The 20,330-nt window shown below is 56.7% G+C and overlaps 1 protein-coding gene across 2 annotated transcripts in view; it reads right to left on the bottom strand.

The window, feature by feature from the left end:
- JAKMIP1 (janus kinase and microtubule interacting protein 1) overlaps nt 1-20,330 on the bottom strand; it is a 127,560-nt gene that overhangs the window by 19,291 nt on the left and 87,939 nt on the right. Inside the window, exons 10-17 of one of the 2 annotated variants that reach the window (XM_039232028.1) lie at nt 15,119-15,247; nt 13,341-13,469; nt 12,017-12,100; nt 9,073-9,135; nt 7,318-7,416; nt 4,593-4,694; nt 3,894-3,947; nt 3,260-3,325 (exon numbers count right to left, since the gene is read on the bottom strand). In XM_039232028.1, the coding sequence (XP_039087959.1) occupies nt 3,260-3,325; nt 3,894-3,947; nt 4,593-4,694; nt 7,318-7,416; nt 9,073-9,135; nt 12,017-12,100; nt 13,341-13,469; nt 15,119-15,247 (726 nt within the window). Of the gene's footprint in view, nt 1-3,259; nt 3,326-3,893; nt 3,948-4,592; nt 4,695-7,160; nt 7,417-9,072; nt 9,136-12,016; nt 12,101-13,340; nt 13,470-15,118; nt 15,248-20,330 lie in introns of those variants that run through there. The other variant, XM_039232029.1, reaches the window with a different exon arrangement.

The raw sequence follows: 20,330 nt of genomic DNA, 5'->3' as shown, positions 1-20,330 counted from the left end.
GAGGGAGATTCATCAGGAAGGGGTGGGATTCACGACTCGTAAATCCTCAGACACCTGTGTTCAAGATTCTATGCTGGGGAGGGGGGGACGCTCAGTTGGTTAAGCGTCGGACTTCGGCTCAAGTCATGATCTCACAGTTCGTGGGTTTGAGCCCCGTATCAGGCTCTCTGCTGACAGCTCAGAGCCTGGAGCTGCTTCGGATTCTGTGTCTCCCTCTCTCTCTGCCCCTCCACCACTTGCACTCTCTCTCTCTCTCTCAAAAATAAGTAAACGTTAAAAAAATTTTTTTAAATAAATAGAAAAATTGAAGTTGACCTCAGTTGGGTTGGATACCAGCGCTGGGTGGTGATTTCTTTTTCTTTTTTTTTTAATGTTTTATTTATTTCTAGGAGAGAGAGACAGCGTGAGCAGGGGAGGGTCAGAGAGAGAGGGAGTCACAGACTGAAACAGGCTCCAGGCTCTGAGCTGGCAGTCAGCACAGAGCCCAACGCGGGGCTCAAACCCACGAACCGCAAGATCATGACCTAAGCGAAAGTCGGACGCTTAACCGACTAAGCCACCCAGGCGACCCTGGGTGGTGATTGCTAACAACACACCTTTGGGTGGGGATCTCTGATCCCGCTGCCAGCTCGTGCACTCCAGGGTGACCAACTCAGAGCTGCTTGTCCAGGACTGTCCCTATTTCAGTTCCCGTGTCCCAGGAGCCCCTTGGTCTGGGGCAAAGCGGGCAGTCTGTCCCCCTGGGGGTCCCCTCAGGGCTCTCAGCTCATCCTGCAGACCCACCTTTCTTTCCTCTTAGAGCCACTCTCAGCATTACTATTCCATCCAGGGGGACACCCAGCACCCCCCAATCTGCAGGATGTTTAGTCACAGACCCGGGGCAGGGCTGGCCTCTCTTAGACTCAATCTGAGAAAATGGGAAAACACTGGTCTGAATCCAGCCCCCAAGGACAGTCCCAAATCAGGAGGTGGGCGCCTCTCCCCTGCACAGCTGGCAGGTAAAGGTGGGGGGTGGGGGGCTGTTGCCGAAGGCCAAGCAGCTGTAGAAGAGGGGAGTCACTGATCTCAAGTTGTTGCTAAGAGGAACAGGAACCCCACAGATCTGACGCGGGGGCCGAAGGCTACAGGCCTGGGTGCCCACTATCTGCCTGGCCGTGGGGAGGAGTGTAGAGGCAGGGCCTCCGTGGGGGAAGGAAGTGGCTTAGAAGGGGCTGGTCTCAGCGAGGCTGTGAACTCTCCACAGTGTGTGGCCTCCGGGAGACCCCGGCCCACTCCCAGCCCCACCCCAAACCAGCCAGGTCACGGATGGTTCCTGCTATAGGTCCACCGTCCACGGTCATTGACCAAACCCTTCTAGCAACCAAGCTTTGTCCCTGGTGCTTAGTAGCAATGTTTGGTTCTGCTTAAAAATGCCGCGTCCTGGGTTCCCGACACTGAACCAGCAAGGCTCACGGGTTCTGGGTTTTGAGGCTCAGGATGATTCAGAGACCAATCTGGGGAAGGCTGAGTGGTGGGCCGGGAGTCAGCAGAGGGGGGGGCCTCTCAGGGGATGAGGAAGGGAGGCGGGGCCTGACATTACGGCATCCTCCAGGGAGCACGTGATTGTTTACCAGGCATGTTATAGGAGGCCGGGCAGTTGAGTTTGGTGAGAGGGACATTTACTGAGTGTGTACCACGTGCCTAACAGTGATGGCCTGCATCCCATGGGCCCACAGGCCAGCCAGGTGTGAGTCAGCGCCACCTGCTGTCCACCTGAGGACGCAGTGACTGGGGAAGGAGCTCCCCGCCTGTGTGACCTCAGACAAGGCTCTGCCCAAGTTTGTTACCAACACTGGGTGTCTTTCACGTGACTGGAGAGGAAGGGCAGGAGCCCAGTGAAACAGACTATTTATATTCTCAAATGCCCTTCCAAAAATTCTGGAAAGAATCTTGATTAAGATCACAAAGACCTCATCGTTATTAAAATAGTATTTCAGGGGCACCTGGGGGGCTCAGTCGGTTGAGCGTCAGACTTGAGCTCAGGTCATGATCTCATAGTTCGTAGGTTCAAGCCCTGCATCAGGCTCTGTGCTGACAGCTCAGAGCCTGGAACCTGCTTCGGATTCCATGTCTCCCTCTCTCTCTGCCCCTCCCCTGCTTGCACTCTGTGTCTCTCTCTCTTTCTCAAAAATAAATAAACGTTTAAAAAAATAAAATAAAATAGTATTTCAAAGTGTAACTCCCGAGCTGCGAAAGGAAGATCTCTCTAGATGCGGATAAGTAAAAGTCGTGTGTACCCGAAATATCCTAAAAGGTGAGCAAACCAGGAACGTATTTTTAGCAAATACCCCCCAAAATGATTAACATGTAAAGAACACAGAGAAGCCAATATGAAACACCATACTCAATGACAAATAGGTAGGGAGGGAATGTAGGAATGGATGAATGAATGAAAGACAAACCCAGTGGACGTTACCAAAAGAAATGTAATTATGATGCACAAAGAAGAAGAAAACAGATGATACATAATAAAAACCCAGTCTCACTAGCACTCAAATAAATGAAATCGGAAACGGCAACATCATGTAGGTACGGCCACGCCTATCAAGCCGCGCAGGGCTCTCTGGTGGCGGTGGGGCCAAGGTGGCCGTGGACCCAGCAATGCGGTAACACTCACGTGGACACTTTGACAACATTAAAGCTCTGGAAAACGTCCCTACCCGCGGCCCAGTGAATCCACATCTAGAATCTATCCTGTGGGAGGGTTTTAAAAGGTAGATCGAAATTGTGTGCAATGCTATTCACCGCTGCAGCATGATAAATAGGAAAACATAAATGGAAACCCCCTCGCTCTGTAAGAGCCGAGGAAGAAGTGACTTCTGGTTTAACTCTGCGGTGGAATGACGCGGGGTGAAAGTGTAAAAGGCAGGGTTGAAAACTGGAAGCCAAGCCGGACCTCAATGAAGCATAAACCCCGGTTGCGGGGAAAAAAAATGGAAGGAAATCCACCACCCCCACCCTGGGTCGCAGATGCTTTCCTTCCTCTGTGGGAGCCGCCGCTGGCTTGTGCGCTAAGCTGTTGAGGGCAAGCGTGTATGGCTTTGGAGGGGACAGGAGCGGGCATGCGCGTGCACATGCAGATGCGGACACGGGTAGGCAGGCCCAGAGCCAAGCGAGACACCAACGTGCGGTTCCTTGCGTGGCGCAGGGGGATTGGGGGCGGGGGGCTGAGACGGGGTGCACGGACAGAGGGTGCGGGGGAAGGGGGGGCGTGTTCTACCTTTTCGCACAGGGCAAGCACTGTTCCAGCTTGGATTATTGCAACCTGTTCTTCGTTTCTCAAATTCTAAAACACAAAAATGGGGAAGGGCATTTTACACTGGACCCCGCGTCCCCCTGCAGACAGCGCTGACCGGCTTCCATGCCCCTCTGAGAGGCAACCCCGGGGCCCGCGTTTCGAGGCGGCCGTGTCCTATCTGGGGCCGGGCCTCTGAGAGACAGGGCCTTTCCAGCCAATCTTCTAAGGGGGCCGAAATACCACGTTCTGATCTCAGAAACCTTGAGGGATCCCACTGGTCCACCGGCCCTCTGGGAACTCCTTGGTGCGCCCGCATCGGGGCAGGTGCGAGGGAAGCGCTAAGTTCAGAAGTCTGCCCGTGACAGCGTGCCCCGCCCGTGACAGTGCGACCTGCCTGTGACGGCGTGGCCGGCCGGTGACAGCGCGATCCACCCGTGACGGCGTGGCTAGCCAGTGACAGCGTGCCCCGCCCACCCCCACACGGCCACACAGAAGCCTTACACTGTGCATGTCAGATCTCTTAGGAAGAAACCGAACGGAAAGGAAAGGCAAGACGCACAGAGCACACCCAGGTGGGGACGAGAGCGCGAGAGCAGAAGCCGCCCGGCATAGTTACCCCATTATCGCCAAGAATATCTAGCTTCTTCATAAGTTCAGAAACATTCACATCCTGGAAAAGATTGCCAACGTTCATTTTGCGGGGAACTGCCAAGGCCGTGCAGACGGATCTGTACCGCCCGGGCCTCGTCTGTCCCTCCCGGTGCGCAGGGCAGGGCCCAGGGCTCCCGGCAGCTCCTTTGGGGTCGGGTGAGCGGGGGAGACAAGGCAGGGACTGCTGCTCGTAGGCTGAGCTTTGCAGGAGAGGTTGGTGGAATCGCGAGGGTCAGGAGGACCCCAGCCGGCAGCGGGCCCCCCACCCCCTCACTCACTGTCACCCGAGTCACGGCTGGTCACATCTCGTGGCGGGTGCTGCCTGCCAGACCTCACACACGGGAGCCTGAGGCTCGGGAGCTCCCAGCCCAGAGCTGGCCAAGCCGGGGTGTGCCCTCAAAGCTGCGTCCCATGCTTCTGCTCTTTCACCATGGGTACAAATAGAGTGACATTGGGTGACCTTCTGAGACATAAACTCTGGCTTTCAAACTACGGTGTTGGGAGGTGGGGGGCAGGGGACGGGCTATCTGGTTAAAATCAACTCTCTGCCTGACGCAGAGTCACGGTCCCCCTTCACGGCTGTGCCTGGCATCCGAGTGGGCCCCTGGCGGTGGGTTTGGCGGAGGCACCCCTCCCACCCACCCCCGCCCGCCAGGCACTCTACCTTAACTCCTTCCTGGTGACAGAAAAGCTGGAGAGCGCTGCTGTTGTTCTCGGGGAAGGTGCTGATTTGGAGGTTAAATGCTGGCGACCTCCGCTCTCTCTCCTGGGGAAAAGATTCGGTTTAAAAACAGAACTTTATTGGCGTATTTTACCACTTGCCACTTTCCCACGTTATGCAGCAAAAACCAATGGATTCCGGTGGGCCGAGGCGTTACTAAAAGGCGCACGCTCAGACTGCCACGTCCCGTCCCGGGCGGCGAAGGAGCGCGCCGAGGTCCCGCCTCCCAGCGCGGCCGATCTCCTGCGGAGGTGCGTCTACTTCTTACCCACTCAGCTGGGAAGAAACGGTTAGCAAAGACATGTGTTCCCTGCTGCAAGCCGGGAGCCTGGGGAGCCACAGATCGGTAAGTACTCGGTAAGGACAAGTGTGCGAAATTTCAACAGACAACACGGCCACCAGCTAGGGTGCGTTCCCCGTGCCCTGCGGCAAATCACTATCTCGTTGAACCCACACCATCCCACGAAGCAGGCATTATTGGTTTCCTTTCATCAGCAGGGAGGCTCGGGGAGTGGGGTGGGGGCCGAATCCCGGTCCCATGCTCCTGAGCGGCCGGGCCGGGACACAGACCCTGCATTCACACTGTTTTCAGGAGCACCAGCTGACTTGATTCACAATTTTTTTTTTGAACTGTGCTAACGCGGAGCGATCATTCTATCCCTGCCTTAGATTGCTGTTGAAACTTCGATTACCGAGGAAGGAAAAGCAAGCGTTTTCCCAGAAGAGGCGCTCATTAATCCTACGTAACGTGACACGTTTTTATAAAAAGGACAAGAGAAGGCCAATTGATGGCAGGGAGATGGCACAGAGATCTGCCTTTAAAACTCGAGCAACGGACAGGCTAGCTTTACGGGAAGGCCAGCCGAGAAGACCCTTCCGAATTATACCTTTAAGTCAAACTGCTTTTATTTTCTCAACATTGCAGTAAGATGAGTAAGCCCGCTTTGGACGATTCCTGCAGAATCTAGGGAGGGACAGCACCCACAGGTCTTTTCAGGCCCCCTGCTAAGATATGTAACCAAATGAGTACTGATCCGAATGGCAGGACCGAAGCAGATGCTTTTGGATAAGGCTAATGGAGAGAGGAAGGGGAGTGGGGGGGAGGGGCCATTCACAGTCACTCAATTACTTGGCTGACCTGGTTTGAAGCAGTTCAGGGGGGAAACTTTGTTTCCCTGATTGGCCAAGAAGACCCAAATGCCCAGTGGTTCTCTTCCAAGGACCCCTCTCTACCTGCAGCACTTAAATGAAGTCGCCACCAAAAAGGTGACCACAGAAAGCTCATATTTTATCCCAACGAAAGTCAGAAAACTGGTTCCTAACGGCTCTGAAGGAGGGTGGAGACGCTTGAAGAAAATTCTAGCACGCTGAGCAATACTCATGGAATTCTCATGAGAAAGACGCACGGCCAAAGGCAGTGACCTCACAAGGCTTCTGAGCTCTATTATGTGAACTAAGTAAGACCCGGCTCGTGCTCGAGCAAGGCTTGCACTGCAGGGGCCACACTCGGTTTTGAGACCTTCGGGCCACGGTCCGTGCCAACACAACAGAGGACGAGATGGAATGTTCTAGCGCAGACAGGTTTTAACTGAGGCCGGGATGAGGAAACAAAACCGGAGGGACGCCAATGTGCGAAGGTGCTCGCTTCTCCCGAGGGCTCCGGGCATGCAAAGGCTTCACCCGAGGGGGCAGCGGGGCCGTGTCGCTACAGGTGCTTGGAGACGCGAGTGGCACAAACGTGGGCGATGTGTAAAATATGGATGGTTTTCTGATGGCAACGAACAAACAAAAAAGGGTCATGAAGTAACGTGGGAGCAAAGAGGCAGTACAGTAATACACCCGAAAGGGGGTTTCAGTGGGAAGTAATGATAAAAGCATCAACAGTCTTACACGGGATCCAGGTCCTGGATCCTCTGCACTGAGACCTTACTGAAGGCTTGGAACATGACTGCTACCCAGCAACGCCGCTCCCTCCACCTCCACGCTAAATAGGAGTTTCGGAGTCGAGCAGTTTGAGGAGCAGTGGTTCAGTTTTCGGTCCAATGCAATACGGGCCGTGATGCTCAAGCCTGCTATGCAAATGTCTCCTTTCCCCCAGCTGGCTCACTTACCTGCGTTCCCCTCGGCAAATAGAACAGGGGCCAAACTAGCAGTAAACACACTACAGGGTCAGTTGTGGGCCAAGTCGGGCCCTGCTCTTTCAAAAGGAGAGATTCCCTGCATGCAAAGTCACTTTAAAAAAAAAAAAGGTGTGTCATCAACTGCAACAGCGCCTCTGTCCGACTTTGCAGAACGCATTCCAGGTGACGATGCATGCAGGAAAGAAGTAGTTATGGAAATGAAACACAAATAAAAAAGGCAAACTATTGCAAAAACAAATTGTTTTATTAAGTGCAAAACAAGCCATAGGCAATAAATAGATTAGCTCTGGTACATGTCCAAAGACTTGGGTGAGCATTCTCTCCAGAACATATTAAGGCAGTGAAATTATTCTGAACATACAGATTTAAAAAAAAAAAAAAAAAAAAAAAGGAAAGGAAAGGAAAGAACTCTACCACGTCCCTTTACACATGCTGGAGGGCATCGGGGAGCTTTACATGAATTTCAGTTTGGGCTCAAAGAGAAGGTCTGCTCCGTTTGAGAGCGCGCAACAGAGAGAGTCTCTTACTTCGAGCTCCAGCACTCGGAACTCTAGCAGCTCATTCTGGTCCTTGGCTTCTTGCATTTCATTCTTCAGCTGACTCTCTTCCATTTCCAGTCTGTAAATCTAAAGCAGACGCACCGGGGCGGGGGGGTTAGCGGGTGGGGAGACCGCCTTCTCCACGGGGGGCCAAGGGAGACGCACCCCTCTTGGCGCAAACAGGGTGCGGGTGGTGGGGGTGCCTGGGCCATCCCTGTGGCCCCCAGGGGCCTGGCCTGGAAGAGGGGCTCCTCATGGACTTGCTGACTAAATGAGTGATGGGGGAAACCGAGGCATGGGGCCACTAAGTCCCTTCCTGAGGTCAAATGTGAGGGAGGCAGGAATGCACCATGGGTGCTTCTGATCCCAAAGCCTGCTGTGTGGTCTTTTCGCGTGTGGTTTGCACCCCGCCCCCCCCGCGCCCCAGGATGAACCCTCCCAGACAGAGAGTGACAAACAGCAGCGGAAAGGCACATGCCGCTGTGACCACACCAGAGGGCTCCGGAGAGGGCTCAATGGAAGCAGTTCTCCTGAAGTCACAAGTCCGTCTGGGGAGGTGGGCTGCCTGGCCTGACACCCGCCAGGAGACACTGGAAAAGCACCCTAATGGCTCCGTGCCTCAGTTTCTGTCGCCTGCACTGAGAAAGGCATGCCTCCTCACGAAGGGCCTCCGTGATGCACAGGCACCTTTGCCTCCCCTCCTCCTGCCTGGAGAACCAGGGGGAGGGTCTCCCCTGACCGGGTCACGCACCCCAGAGGACTCTTGGAAATTGTGTTTTCTCCGCCGCTCCCTGAGTTTAGTGAGTGGGACCAAGGACATGAAATCCCTCCCCACGCACAGGCCCTGTCCCAGCGCTCCAAATGCTATGGGGAAGCGCAGGGCAGTGAGCGGCCACGCAGCTGGTCAGTGACAGCTGGGACTGGAGCAAGTGCTCTCGGGGGGGAGGGGGCGCCAAGGCCAGGCAGGCCTCCTGGGATGCTCTAAGGCTAAGGCCTCACCCAGGTCTGGTGCAACTTGCATGCAAGGTCCAGAAAAAGCAAACCCCTGTGGACAGAAAGTTCCCTGGTGATTGCCAGGGGCGGGGGGGGGCGGGGAGAGACGGGAGGTAACTATAAACAGCACAAGGGACCTTTATGGGAGGCAGAAAATTTCCAAAAACTGCATCGTGAGCATAGCTGAGCAACGAAAGCAAACCCTCTGAACTGAACACAGATAAGAGAAACATAAAGCTAAGGTCCCATCCCAGAGCATTCAGGCTCCTCCCTGTGCCATCTCAAGAGGGGTCTGGAAAGTTCCACAGCCATGGAAGGAAGACAGGCTCAGCTTTGCCAGCGCCATGGCCTCCAGTCCATGAACTGGACTGTGACGGGCTGAGAGCCTGCCCAGCGGCCGTGCCTTCGGAACGGCCTCTCCCAGGTGGGGACCCCTCAGGGGTTCCCGAGAACCCCAGAACAATGGGAGGGGCGGCCTGGAGAGCCCTGTGGCTGGGGGGTGGGCGGCCCTCACTGTGTCTGCAGGGTGCACGCCCTGTCCCAGAGGACAGAACGGGGCCAACGGCTGCGGAGTCCCAGGAATCGGGCTCCATGTGATGAAGAGGTCTGCGCTCTGAGAGCCAGTCAGGACCTGGATCGCCACGGGGTGGGAGTGAGGTGGGGGGGGAGCGCTGGGGCCGACCTGCGTCGGGCGGGCCCCTGAGGCCTCCGATTCTCAGAGGTGGCGGTGAGGGTACTGTGCCCACCTACCTTTTCCAGCAAGTCCTGGTTTGTCCTGATGAGCAACTGTTTCTCCTCAACCCACTTGGAATCCTAAGAAAAAGCACTAAATATGTTCACGCTCATTGAAGCAAATGGGTGGTTACACAGCAAAGCCTGAGGCAGTGAGAAAAAAGTCACTTAATATAAGACTATGAAAAGGTCATGGGGCACCTGGGGGCACCTGGGGGGCTCAGTCGGTTAAGTGCCCGACTCTTGATTTCGGCTCAGGTCATGATCTCACGATCTGTGAGTTCGAGCCCCGCAATGGGCTCTGCATGGACAGTGCAGAGCCTGCTTGGGGTTCTCTCTCTCCCTCTCTCTCTCTCTCTCTCTCAAAATAAAGAAATAAACATTAAAAAAAAAAAAAGACTATGAAAAGGTCAGAGAAGTGACAGCAGCTAGAAAGACTTCATCATCCCTCTATCCCTCTACACCCAAAACAGACAGCTGGCTGGTTCGCGGGGTGTCCCTCCCCCACCGCGCACGCTCCCTGAAAGCAGGGGGGTCCACGCTGGTGTCACTGCCAGAGCGCCCGAATCGGCACGGCCCACCGCTCGGGCCTGCTCACTGCCCCTGGGGCCTGCCCCACACCCACGGCCGCGCTCTCGTGTGCGTTCTGGTCCCTCTGCCTTGATGCCCCCACCACGTGTCCCTGCCTGGGCAGGGTCCTATCCAGGGAAGTCCCTGGGTCTGTCATTCCACCGAGGCGTCCCCAGCGCCAAGCCTGGGGCCTGGCACCCAGCCTGTGCTCCATAAACACTGCAGGATGGACAAACAGATAGATGGGAGAACGTTCCTCTCCCTTCTGTCGCTCTGGCGGCCTTCTGGGTGGCCTTTCACCTAACACTGGTTGACACATGTAGGCCGCATGCGCCTGTAAGTCCCTGTGAGGACAGAGCCCCTCTCACTCATCTTTTTATCTGGAGCACATTGTCAGCAACTGCCCCTCTCATCTCCAAGGCCCTTTGCAAGTGACTTCGCAGCTCCGCCCGATGGCAGGTGACATCTATTTCTCCAGACCTGAAGCCAGGTGTGGCCATGGCGGCTTTGGCTACTGGGACACTGGCCAATGTGATTCAAGCAGAGGCTGGGGATGCATTGAGGCCCGCCCTTTCTTCCGGTCCCCAGGCCACCAGGCAAAGAAGCCAGGTTAGAGAGAGTCAGAGAGATGGGGAGAAGGGACCATGGGCCAACATGGCAGCCAGCAGCTGGCCCAGTGCCCAGAGGGACAGAGAGGCCATTTCAGGCCACCTGGGCCCAGGTGACCTAGAGAGCAGCCTGCAGCCTGACCTGCAGTGACACCAGCAGAGGAATCACACAGCTGAGCCCAGCCCAAACCGCAGACCCACGGAATGATGGGCAAATAAATTTTGTTGTTTTAAACAACTAAGTTTTGGGGTGGTTTGTTATGCAGTGATAGCTAACCGATACATCATCCCTGCACAGCAAGCACCGAGCCTGGTGTGGGGCAAATGCTCTGCTGGGCGCTCACTGAACAAATGGACATTTGCTTTTTCCCCAGGTGGCCCTTTCACTTAGAAGGTGCTAAAAGCAGAAAAGGCCCCATAGGACCTAGCACCCGGGTTGGGGCATAACTTAGTCGAGGACGGGGGTCAGGCACTACGGGAGCTTGGCCTGGGTGATGGGCCGAGGACAGTAGCAGGTAGAACAGGAGCCTGAAAACAGCCTTCTCCCCCACCTGGACTTCCCCTGCCTGCTTCCTTCTCACCACTTCTGCTGCCCCGGTGTATGAAGTATTATTACCCCCATTTTAAAGATGAGGAAACTGAGGCACAAAGAGACGATATCAATCGCATGGGTTGTGTTACATGTCTGGCGAGCTGGTCCTAGCACATAGGCTCTTCACTGCCGTCCTGCCTCCGTGGAACGTTCTGGACCATGGTTATGTACGCAGTGCCCAAGGGCCGGCCGCTCGCCTGGCCTGGTCAGCGCCAGCCACAAGGTCACTGCCATGGGCAGCTTTGGGCATACCCTGAGCTCTGACTACTGGCAGCCTGCCTGAATTTGAACCTCAGCCGCCCCCCGAGCCCTCGACCCACTCACCGGTCAGAGTTAGTTCTAAGCCATCAGAATCTCATACACCCTCTCCCTGAACCCCGCCCCCACCCCACAAAGGGGAGGATGATAGGACCGTCATAAGATGCCGTTGCCCCAGCGATGGACCCGAGTGACCAGACGGAGTGGGGACCCCCGGCCCACAGGAAGGACGGGCAGTGTGCTGAGCACCGCGGTTAAGCCACTGCGAAGTCCTGGTTTATCTCTCACCGCAGAGAGAGCAGCCCCCCTGCACCGACCCCTGGGTCATGTTGCCTTTGGATGTCACCCTCTGAGAGCCTGGACCTCCACCCCGAGCGCCCCCCATGGCCTCCTCCCACCCGGGAGGCAGGGCTGGGGCTGGGCTTCGCCTCTTTCCTACGTCCTGCTGTCAACCAGGCCTGGTCATTCAGAGAAGGTGCCTCTGGAGGCGACTCGACTCTGAGAAACCCAGGGACCAGGATGGTCCGTGACGGGGTCACGGCAGGGAATCCGGAAGGCGGGTCCGCGGGCTACAGGTGCCCATTCACTGTCACAATCGAATCTTGGGAAGCAAAGGCAGCTCTTCTTTAAGTTCAAGACAAAACAGGTTGTGGCCACCACTTCGCTTTCTGAAGCATCCCCCGTGTGCGAGCATTTGGCCCCCAGATAAAAAGCCAAGTTAGAATTTTATAGCGTATTTGGATTTTTATAAAAACTCTGCAAACAGGCAGCACCTAAGGTGGGATATTCTCACTGGGTCCCACTAGGGACTTTTTTCCTCTAGTGTCTCAGGAGCAAACTGCACAGACCACAGAGGGGCCCCCGTGGCACCAATGCCACAGGGACACCACGAGGGGACAGACACACAAAGAGCCACATGCTCGCTCCTGCTCACCTGTCCCTTCTCAACCAGTAACTTCTCCAAATCTTCGATTTTTGCCTGACACCTCAGCAGGTCAGCCTGAAGCTGTTCCCGAGTCTGGAGAGAAAAGGACCCAAAGGTGAGCGGGTCGCCGCGAATGGGTGACAGAGGATAGAGAGGCACGCGGCGATCCGGCCCTTGGAGGCATGTCCGCGTTGAGGAGCGCAGGCTCGAAGGCGGCACGTCCCTTCTCTCGCCTGCACACGATACGATTTCTAAGAACTGAAGGACCTTGAGGGGTCGTTGGCTCTACCCTCCCTCGATTTTACAGACACTGAAGCCAAGAGAAGGGGTCTGTTCTGCAAAGGGATGAGTGAGCCGGAAGCCAGACGTGTCGGGGTCCTCACCCCGGCTTTGCGACCGAGTTCAGCGGCCGCTTCTGAACCAATGCTACCAGACACCTTCTGTGGGCCCTTCACCTGCAGGGCTGAAGCCCAAAGTACCTCAAGGACCAGGCAGATATGTTAAGCAGGGGAAGCCGACTGAGTGGGGGGTCGTAGCAGGTGGAGGGGATCGGGGCACACTGGAGGCCCACGTCCCCTCTCAGGGAACATCACCACTCGGCTGCGGCTGGAGGCTGTCATCACCTGAACAAGAAGCCCGCTGTGGCCAGGCCGAGAGAGGTAAGGAACCTGATTTTCTATGTGAAGTCTCTTGACTGGCAGATGCTGCAGCCACAGGATTCAGCCCACACCCGGCCAGCCCTCTCCCTCCCCTGAGCTGCAGGAAATAGGCTGAACTGTACAGCAGCAGAAGCAGCCTCATCCGCCACCCCGGCCTCAGGGTGCTGTTGCGGGAATGAAACCGGAAACGAGCACTGGCCCCAGCGGTGTGCTCTCTGGGGGTCCCCTCGCTTTCAGAAGGAAGGGCAGGCAGCCGCTGGTCCACGTGACCCCCCGAGGGGTGGGGGGTAAGGGCCAGGGGCTGGAAGTTCCTGGAAGGCGGAGCTCAGGCTGGCGTGGCCGGACCTGGGTGGCCGTCAGGGACCAGAATGCGTGGAGGGCCGGGAGGGCGGGGACGTGCACAGGCGGGGGTTCTCGGCCTGGGAGGGCGCGGAGGGTGAGGTCCGCTGGGCACCTGCGGTTTCACCTCCGAGCCTTCAAGTCGGGTTGCATTCCTCATTCCTGCCTGCAGAGGGCACACGCGGCGTGTGCTGGACCACGGTGCCCTCTCTGCTGGCTGCGGCCGCGGTCACACCGCGGCCCACGGGCTGGCCCACGGTGTCCCCCATCACCTCTCAGAACCCCCTCCAAGTGTCAAGGGCAGGGCGCCGCGACCCAGCGTTCCGCGCACTCACCCGGGCCTCTCTCTCGGCGTCCAGCGTCCCCCCGACCTGCTCCTGAAGCAGGGCGTAGGCCCGCTGGAGGGCCTGGTACTCCCTGGTCAGCTGGCAGAACCTCAGGTCGGCCTCCTCCCTCGTCGTCGCCTGGACAGCCCGGAGAAGAGAAACAGAGCGGAGCGCTGACCTGGGGACTGGCCCAGAAGCAGGCGCCCGGCGCTCACAGCCGCTGTCGCCAGGACGTAGCAGGGACCCCCGGGTGACGGGCTGCAGGAGGAGATGCCGTGCCCCGCGCCCCGTCATCAGCGCCCTTCCAGGGAGCTCGGGGAGCCCCGGAATCCTTGAGTCACGTGCAAGGGAGAAGGGGGGAGAGCGCCCCTGAGCCAGCCCGGCCCCCACAGGTGGACCCTTCCGGGCCCCTCCCCCACCAGCGCCTCTCACTTCCGGAACCTCCCCGAAGACAACCCCCTAGGAACGCAAGGGCACAGCTACTGGGCGGGCGCCGGCTCATCTTTGTGGCGGGGAACCCTGGGAAGCACCGCCAGGGGGGGGGGCTCTTCCCTCACAGGCACTGGGTGCTCACGAGGGCTGGGGCTGGGGACGCGGTGTTTGGTGTGGCTGACAGCTGCCTGTTATAAACCACTGGTGCAAAAGGGAAATCCCAAGGCCTGTGTCTGGTATGCCCCTGTTCTGCTCAGGTTTCCTACGGGAATTCAGCAGGGGCGGGGCGGGATGGGGCGGGGCGAGGACAAGGCGCCCTTCACACCTCTGTGGGTCTTGAACCTGGATGTGCACGACGGGCGGGAAACGTGAGGGTGGTGACTTGGGGTGGGAGGGCTTCTGTGGTTTCACGACCTCCACGCTTTCCAGCACCATGAGGATGCGCTCCTGGGTGAGCAGTCATCTTCATAAGGAAATAGCAGCATGTGATTTCCACTAGGTGGTGTGCCTGTGTGCACGTGTGTGCATGTGCCTTGTGTGCATGTGTGCCTGTGTGTGCACGTGTGTGCGCCTGTGTGTGCATGTGTGCCTGTGTGTGCATGTGCCTTGTGTGACTGTGTGCCCGTGTGTGCATGTGCCTGTGTGTATCTGTGCACGTGTGTGCATGTGTGCATATGCATGTGTGTTCACATGTGTGCATACATGTGCTCTGTGTGCACCTGTGTGTGCACGCGTGTGCATGTGCCTGTCTGTGAGTGTGTGTATGTACATCTGTGTGCACATGTGCCTCTGTGTGTGCATGTGTGTGCACATGTGCATGTGCGCCTGTGTTTACATGTGTGCACATGTGTCTGTGTGTATGTGTCCACATGTGCCTATGTGTCTGTGTGTGTGCCTGTGTGTATGCACATGTGCCTGTGTGCACATGTGCCTGTGTGTGTATGCCTCTGTGTACATGTGCCTGTGCATACACATGTGTGCACATGTGTCTATGTGTGTATGTATGTGTCCAAGTGTGCCTGTGTGCGCGCCTCTGTGCATGTGTGCCTGTGCATACACATGTGTGCACATGCATGTGTGCATGCACACAGGGGACAGGTACAGACCGCCGTGCAGCAATTTTAATTGCAAAGGCAACCGCGAGGCCACTGCAGATTTCCTCTGTGGAGTCGGGCTGGGGAAAGGAAGGGGCCACTACATGCTGCCAGAGCACCCCTGCCTCGTGGAGGCCCGGCCCAGGGGCGCCTCCTGCCCTCGAGGCTTCCGGCTGCGATGACACAGGTCCTCGGGGCTGAAATTGTATGCAGGGGAGCACCAGGGCGCCCCCACAGCACGGCAGGGGTGGGGTTGCTTACATCATCCAAGTCTTCCTCGGGCGTGGCTGGGGCCCTGTCTGTCCGGTCCGTGTTGCAGGATGTTTCTGACAACGTTTCCGAGTCCACGGACTCCTCGTCAAATCCAAAAAATGTCTCCACAACATGCTTCTGTAAAACGCCATGTGCGGGGACATCAGGAACAGACTCAGCATGGCTGAGCACCCCCCACCCCGTGCCCGCCCCGCCCTGTCACTGTGGGCACAGGGGCGACCTCTGGGCTCCAAGGGCATCCCAAGAGGCGGTTGGTGGGGTCTGTGATTGAAGGGGTGGAAAGGAGGCGGTGGAAGGCGGTGGAAGGTTGGGGGTCTGCAGCGGAGCACGCCGGCCTGAGCCCGGCACTCCTTCTGCGGGTCACCGGCCCTCCTGAACGCCCACTTCCTTCTCCATCAGAGGGACATGGAGCCCTCCCACCCAAGAGCACAGAGTGAGGTCACACACGCGCTGTGCCTGGCACGCTGACCCTTGACGGGCCCGTGTGGGTCCCACTAAGGAGGGAGAGCCGGGCCCCATGAGATGCCACATTCTATGTGCCAGACACGGGGAAAGGTGAAAGGGCAGAGTGCACACAGACGGACCCCGTGCCCCATCCAGCTGGGTGAGCCCAGGTCGTCCCTGGACCTCCAGTAAGGGGTGATTTTTGTTTAACTTTTGATTATAGAAACCTTGAGGCACTTGCACAATTAGAAGGAACAGTGCAATGGCCCCCCGTGCACCCATCACTCAGAGTCAGAGGCGATTCTACCGCTCTGTGTGCCAGCTTCCTGCTTATCCCCCCCCCCCCCCCCCCCCCCCCCCCCCCCCCCCCCCCCCCCCCCCCCCCCCAAACACTGTGATGCCTAGGGCTTCGTTCAGCCNACCCATCACTCAGAGTCAGAGGCGATTCTACCGCTTTTCTTTCCAACTGTGACGCATTCGTGTGCCCCCCCCCCCCCGCCGCCCCAGTCATTCACCCACCCCAAACACTGTGATGCCTAGGGCTTCGTTCAGCCATTCACACACGTGCCTGCATTCAATCCGCAAACACCCGAGTCCCTGAGCACCTTCTAGGGGCAGACACTGGGCGGGGCCTGGGGCCCCACCACAAGGAGCTTCGTTTGGTCCCCTGGGGGTGGTCTGCAGACATCAGCCCACAGTCACCAGATCACCCTCCCCTGTTTTAGGACACTGGCCTTTTGTGTGTGTATCTTACAACGGAGGAGTACTTTTCATGGCCATGAAGACAGAACCATAACTAAATCCAGGGCCAAGCCCCTGGCACCTGGCTTTTCCCAGAACCCCCAACCCATCCCTCACCCCACAGAGGGATTGGGGCACACCCCACATGCTGAGGGACCCTCCTGACCTGCTTGCTTAAGCGGGCATATGTCTGTAATCCCGTGTGCCCACATGTTAAGAAAAATGTGGCCGGTACCATAATTCATAACATAATTAAGGGGCGCCTGGGTGGCTCAGTCATTTTAGCTTTTGTCTTCGGCTCAGGTCATGATCACACCGTTCATGGGTTCAAGCCCCACATCGGGCTCCTTGCTAACAGCTCAGAGCCTGGAGCTGCTTCTGATTCAGTGTCTCCCTCTCTCTCTGCCCCTCCCCTGTTCATGCTCTGTCTCTCAAAAAGAAATAGACATTAAAAAATATTTAATAAAAAAATAAAAGAAAAAGAAAGAATTCAGCCATCAGGAAGGGAGAGGCAGATGGTGCACTGCTCTGCCATCTTGTACAGCTAGGTTTCTTGCGGGTGTTGCTGGAGGTACCCATGAGGACAGGGGCTTTGCTCCGTGAGAGCAGAGTTTTGGACAGACTTATTCCCCAGTGTGGCCCAGAGCCTGGAACACTCTGTAAATACTGGTTGTTAAATGCGTATTCGTGAACATGTCTTTGTTAACGAACTCACAGCTACACCAACTCGTTTGCTGACAGTTTGGGGCTCGCATGAGACAGCCCTGGCCCTCGTTCACGCAGCTGGCACTGGCTGGACCACTGCCTGGCTGCACACCCCGGGTGAGTCTAGCAGGTAGGACTCCGGGGACCTATTAGGCTCTGTCTACTTTGTGTGATTTCTTCTCTCCAAGTAGAGGTTGCAGACAATCATGTCCTCCGATCTCCTCTCCAGGTGAGAAACCTCCCTTGAATCCAGGTATCGAAAACTCTCCAGATGATTTCCGGGGAGCGGTGGCCATGACATCCTGATGGTGGTTTGTGGCACTCAAAGGTCCTCTGCACGCACGCAGCTCACCTCCCGAGCTCCCGGCTCCTTGTTTTTCCGGGCCGCCACTCACCCAACCCTGTTTCTTGTAAACACCGCTAATTGCGAGGCCTCTGGGGACAGGTCTGCGTGTGGAGCAGTGACGCACGCTGACGGAGTGCCCAGGAACCATCCCACCGCAGGGGCCAAACCATCAGGACACAGCCCCCATGGTCAGCATCATGGACCGTTCTGGGGGCTGAGGACTCGGCGTTCGTTGCCCGGGGGGACCTTGAAACCTTGCAGGACGGTGAGTTGGGCACCCCGTGACCGAGTCCTGCCCCAGGACATTCACAGGAGTGCTGCCTTTGTCATCACTCTAACCCCAGAACCAGGTGGGGCCCCGGAGACACAGATTCCAGGGAGTCACGCAGCGGTGAGGAAGGCAGAACACAGCTTTGGTAGGGGGAGGGCTGGGAGGGAGCACTCACGTTCTGACCCTCTCACAGCAGGAGGCGAATCTGCAGATGGGGCACACGCTCCCCCAGCAAGTGGCCCACGACCCCCTCCCCACAATCTCCTATAACATAGGAGATGGTTTAGTTTGTTAACCCTAGTTAACCTAGTTAACCTAGTTTCCTCCAAGAACTGGGTTCTTAAAAGCTGTTGTGCTATGTGGGAAGCCAAGATGTACTACATATATTCAGGCTTTAATAAATGCAAGAAAGAAAAGGACATTTGAATGCCTGAAGAGAAAATCTGGGGGCTGATTTCTTTAAGGACAAGGCAACCAGTGCCTTAGGCGGCATTTTCAAAATCTGTGTGAAATAATAGCACCTGCCTCTGAGGAATGACAGAATCACTGAGAAAACATGGTGTCCTCTTTCTTAAAGGGTCAAGCACTGGGGACATCTTCCAGTTTTCAGAGCCTCCACCTTTCTCAGATCCCCCCCCCCCGGGAATTTATTTCCCAGGAACTGATAGTTCAGGAGTGTAAACCCAGTCTCTGCTCAGGGCAGCACGCCTTCCCGACTCCTCTTTACAAACTAACCCAGGGGAGCCTGGGTGACTCAGTCGGTTAAGCGTCCACCTTGGGCTCAGGTCACAATCTCACGGTTCGTGAGTTCAAGCCCCGTGTCGGGCTCTGTGCTGACACCCTGGAGCCTGCTGCAGATCCTGTGTCTCCCTCTCTCTGCCCCTCCCTGCTTGAGCATGCTCTCTCTCTCTCTCTCAAAAATAAATAACATGAAACAAATAAAAATAAAATACAAACTAATCCAAATTTTTTTAAATGCAGCTTGGGCCAAAGTAAGAAATAAACGTCTCAAGTCCGTTTACACCCTGAACGCAGAGAGGTGCTCATTCTCTGCGGATCAAACGGCACCGGGGGAGGCGGTGTGTAGGGTCTCCAAAATAAACAAGCCTCCGCTGCCTCCAGCCTCCCAGCCCCTGTCGCCCGTCTCCCTGCAACACTTGGAGCAACCAACCCCCAGCTCGCTCGGAGGGGACTTCCCAGCCTTGGCCGCGTCCGCTCTCCGAACCGCGGCCGCCCAGAGCCAGCCGCTTACCTTCATGCTTGTAGGTCATCTCCTGGCAGCCGGAAAAGTACAGACACACCAGGGCACAGAGACAGAGAAAGAAGGAGAAGTACAGCACGAAGAGAATGTACTCCATCGCCGGGCGGGGAGACGGAGCCGTGCACCCAAAGTGGCCTCACTGGCGCCTGCCGGCAGGCCTCTCTCCAGCCCTCACGGAAAGCACTGCGTCTCTCCCAGAATGTTCTCCTGCCCTCCAGCACGCCGAGCCCACTGTGCCCGCGGCTTCCTGCACCTTTGTCAGCCTCGGAGCTCCAAGATCGGCTTTGTGGGCAAGGCTGGCAGTCCGAGGGCAGATAGGGGCGGGGGTGGGGCGGGGCTGGCACACTAGTCGTCACACAGGACGGCTTCCGCGCTGAGTTAACCTCCAGGGGACTCCCTCCTGGAGCCGCCCGGTCGTCAGTGCCCAAGGGGCCCTGGTGATCACGAGGCCCCCTGGGAGCGGCACACTAGCAACCGTGACTCCGAGAGAGCCTTCTCCCTGAGCAGAGCCAAAAACCGAGGAGGCGCCTCCCGCCTCATGGGCTCGGACAATTTGTCTGTCCATCCCCACCTACCCCACCCCCACGCACCCTGGACCAGCTAAATGCACGGGCTTCTCGGCAATCCGTCCTTCAGCATTTGTTTGGCCGTTTATACAGACTGATGAAACCGTGAGCCACAGGGGAGGCTACAGGGGCCCAGGCTCGGTGCCCCCGCCTGCAGGGCCGCCCGGGAGCCCACATTTCTTGGGCGCGCTTCTCTCCGCAAACTATCATAGGTGCAAACCCACATGTTGAAAAAAAATGGACAGATAACACCATGAAAAAGTAAAACCTCTGTACTTTGAAAGATATTCAAGCAACACTAAGAGGCGAAGGACAACCTCAGGACAAAAATACAGACAATCAAGTTCATATATATGTTTCAATTTTAATAATGCTTGATGCTCTGCTCCTTTCAAAGTATCTGTGATAAGAGCCCTGCAACCACACCTTAGTGCCCATTACGTCTTTCGCTTGAGATTCCAAATGAGGTGCCCCCCATGCAGAGCTGCTGTGCCTGGTTTGGGAACAAGCCTGTGACCAAACTGAGCCACCGAGCTCCCACCCTTGGGCTCGTTAGACCCATTCAGCAGAGATGCCCCTCCTACTATAGAAAATGCTCGGTGGGTGTAACACCAGCTTAAAGCTGCTGACGCCAATTAGGTGATCACATGGGGACAGCCCCCCTGAGAAAGAGCCCAGCCCAGAGGAGAGCAGAGGAGAAAGGTGGAGACACGGGTTCCCGGCCATATTGTGTAAGCATCTGGATCCAGCCGTGCCTGAAACCAGCCCCCTCTAGACTTAGCAGTGATACAACTCCCTTTTCCTTTCTCCAACGACTTTGAGTCTTTGACACTCCCAATGAAAAGAATCTTGGCTGATAGAAGAGG

This window comes from Hyaena hyaena, unplaced genomic scaffold (assembly GCF_003009895.1).
Source record: "Hyaena hyaena isolate Hyena2069 unplaced genomic scaffold, ASM300989v1 scaffold_63, whole genome shotgun sequence".
Taxonomy (NCBI): domain Eukaryota; kingdom Metazoa; phylum Chordata; class Mammalia; order Carnivora; family Hyaenidae; genus Hyaena; species Hyaena hyaena.
The sequence above is the reverse complement of the archived record's forward strand: the minus strand, read 5'-3'. Positions and strand labels throughout refer to the sequence as shown.